Consider the following 2,947-nt stretch of genomic DNA (forward strand, 5'->3'; position numbering starts at 1 on the left):
CTGGTGGCCTGTCTTTAGTCCAGTCTGACAATGAGCAACCTCCCTCTTATTTTCTACCAAAAGAAAGAACTCGAAGATCTTAGAATTTAAAAGCTGCTTTAATAGTGCTTTTTTAAGTTAAAAAAATCAAATATTTTAAAAAGTGTTTTTATTTTGGGAGGTAGACTATCTGTTCACAGAATTTCAAGTCGAAACTATGTGTTTAGTCTGCTTAGAGATGCTGTCTGCCATGAAGGACTTTAATATAAGTCACTACAACACGTTGCACAAAGCTAAATATGAGAAGTTTACGGAAGTCACAAATACATAAACAGACTTTTTACCAAACCTACAACCACACATGAGTCTGCACTCAAGGCATCTTATGCTGTTGTACTTCAGCTCGCTAAAGTAAGTTTATTTTTTGTTTGCTTCAAATGTTTGGTATTAATATTGAATAAACAAGAGGACAACTGTTATACATGCATTCCAGTGTGAAATATGTTAAGTTACTGCAGGGTATGTTGATTTAATAAACATATAATTACACAAACTATTTCAAATTTTTATTTTTGTATTACATTTGTGTAAGTGTGCAGCACTGTGTGTCCCTCTGGTAGTGTCGACAAAAAACTGTGGCCCCTTTTATCTTTTGAGTTGCCCATCCCTGATTTGGAGGCTAATTTTCACCTGCCGAGTTTTAAACTGTCAGAAAAAAAGTTTAAACTTTCTAAGTTAGCTAAATAAATAATAGCTTATTTAATAATCTCTTTTTTTCTTCTTTCCAATAAGATAACATCAGTTTTACAAATTAAAACTTGACTGGCTTTGACTGACTTCCATTTAGCAGAATATTTTGTTGCTTTGTTTCCTGATCTCAGCATTAAACTTCACAAATAAATATATATAACAAAAGATATTAAAACTGTTAAGAAACACTATCAAAAAATAAAAAAAGCTGCTCTAACCTCAGCAGTAATACGTTTGGTTAATATCTCTGGACACACGGGACATTTTGAAGAATTGCAAAGCTTTCGCTCTCTTATTGGCTTTTACCTGAAAGCAATAGTTTCCAGTTTAAACACTGCTGACGCGCAGCTGTTTTTATGTACGGCTGCTGAAAGCTGCAGCACAAAATGCAAACACAAAGGTATGATAAATTCCTGCGTGGACATGCACACGGTTATTTTCTGCGTCTAAAAGTCTGAAGAAGTGGGAACAACCGTTCTCCCACTGTGAGCGCTATGATCAGAACAAACAAACCGAGTCACCCTTTAACAACCAGTCACTAATAAATAAAGCTTTACTGATGACCTTTGCAGACTTTTGCAAGATATTTAAAAGAAATTTATCTTTTTTTTTTTTTTTTGCATTTTTAGCCCTGCTTTAGATTGTCAAACTAAATATACTGCAGTTTTTTTTTCTGACAAATGACAAATACTTGGAAGATCTGGGCTGTTACCAGTTAAATGGAAGAAAACCAGAGTCAGGTTTTAAAAGACAAACTCAGCAAAATGTCGCTGATGCTGAAAGAGCAGCAAAAACTGTCAGAGTGAAAACTTCAGAGTTCTGAGGAGAGCCATGGAAAAACTATTCACACAACATGGAAAGAAAAGACCAAAAATYCCCAAACCTTCACACGGTTAAACGAAAAAAACTATGTCACAGCTCACAAAGAATACCCCTTATTAAAACAGTTTTAAAAAAGTGAATAAAAACAGTGATCTAGCCATCACCAGAGCAGGAAAAAGGCAAACCAGAATAAACTAAGCTACACGACTGTGTCTAACATAAGAAAGATGACCAGAAAGGGACTGTTTGTCCCACCTGGACCGGATCACAGGATTCATACTTTGGACTTGAGAAAAGCCCTGAAGAACTTGGGAACAGAGACAAAAACCATCTGGCTCTTGATGAGGAGGTAAGGCAGCAAATTGTCCCGGACCTGCCGCTGCAGACTGCGTAACAGAGACAACACCAGCAGCATCTTTTTCACAAAAYGGACAAACACGGTCGCACATGAGCATGAGTGGGTACAGGAATCAATGCAAGACAAACAAATACAGCAAAGCATCCGAGGAACCCACGGCTGCTCGCAGACAAGACTGTAAGATCAGGATAAATCTGAAGCAAGCAGAAAAAAAAAAACGGGGTTCGTACCTCCTTCAGGCGCTCCATGTCTTTGAGGTAGAATCCGATGTAAAAAAGGCTGAGATAAGAATTTACAAACTGAAACTGCAAGAAAAAAAATACAAGATGACACACGGTGTGTAAAATTTATATAGAACTATAATCAGATCTGCGTTGCTAAAATCCACTCACAAGAACCATTTTGATGATGAGATTTTTCTCATAGGCACTCTGGAGTCTGTAGTTTTCTATGAAAATACAAAAAAAAGATCAATGTTAGAAAGAGAATATTCTGCAAAAAAAAATGAACTAATATTTAGACCAGATGGAAAAGAGACCGTATCCTTGTGTGTTAGTGAAGCAGATAAAAGAAACTATTRTTCAAATGGTGACGCAAGCATGAAATTTGGTACGTGTTCTTCAAAGCTCACTTTCAAATCACACACCACTGGCCATGCCAAAAACCAATACGGCTACCATTTTTCAAGATGGCCGACAAAATAATATCCACATTTCTGAATGGAATACAACCAGGTTTGGGTGACCGACACCTAGCCCCATCATCCAGTGCCATTTAAGTCCCACCCGTGCACACCGGTAGTTTTCAAACTTTTTTGCTTCCGGCCCACAAAGTAACAGTTGCAGACACTCGYGACCCCAGATWTTACTTGTTTAAACATGCAAACTTTGCTAATAACCCTGTTAAACATGTGAATAATAACTAAAAACAAACCTAATAACTACGATGCTAATTTTTATTCATTTATGGTAAATCTAAAAGCTGTCACACCTAGGGGTGTAAGAAAATATCGATACATTGAAATATCGCGATATTTCA

The 2,947-nt window shown here is 36.7% G+C and overlaps 1 protein-coding gene across 2 annotated transcripts in view; it reads right to left on the bottom strand.

Annotated features, from left to right (window-relative positions):
• The window catches only part of ano8b (anoctamin 8b), a 57,252-nt gene that overhangs the window by 15,100 nt on the left and 39,205 nt on the right, over positions 1-2,947 (bottom strand). For both annotated transcript variants that reach the window (XM_014007328.1, XM_014007327.1), the window contains exons 11-12: positions 2,302-2,357; positions 2,140-2,214 (exon numbers count right to left, since the gene is read on the bottom strand). In XM_014007328.1, coding sequence (XP_013862782.1) covers positions 2,140-2,214; positions 2,302-2,357 — 131 coding nt within the window. The remainder of the gene's footprint in view (positions 1-2,139; positions 2,215-2,301; positions 2,358-2,947) is intronic.

The sequence above is a fragment of the Austrofundulus limnaeus genome, unplaced genomic scaffold, assembly GCF_001266775.1.
Source record: "Austrofundulus limnaeus strain Quisiro unplaced genomic scaffold, Austrofundulus_limnaeus-1.0 Scaffold41, whole genome shotgun sequence".
NCBI lineage: Eukaryota > Metazoa > Chordata > Actinopteri > Cyprinodontiformes > Rivulidae > Austrofundulus > Austrofundulus limnaeus.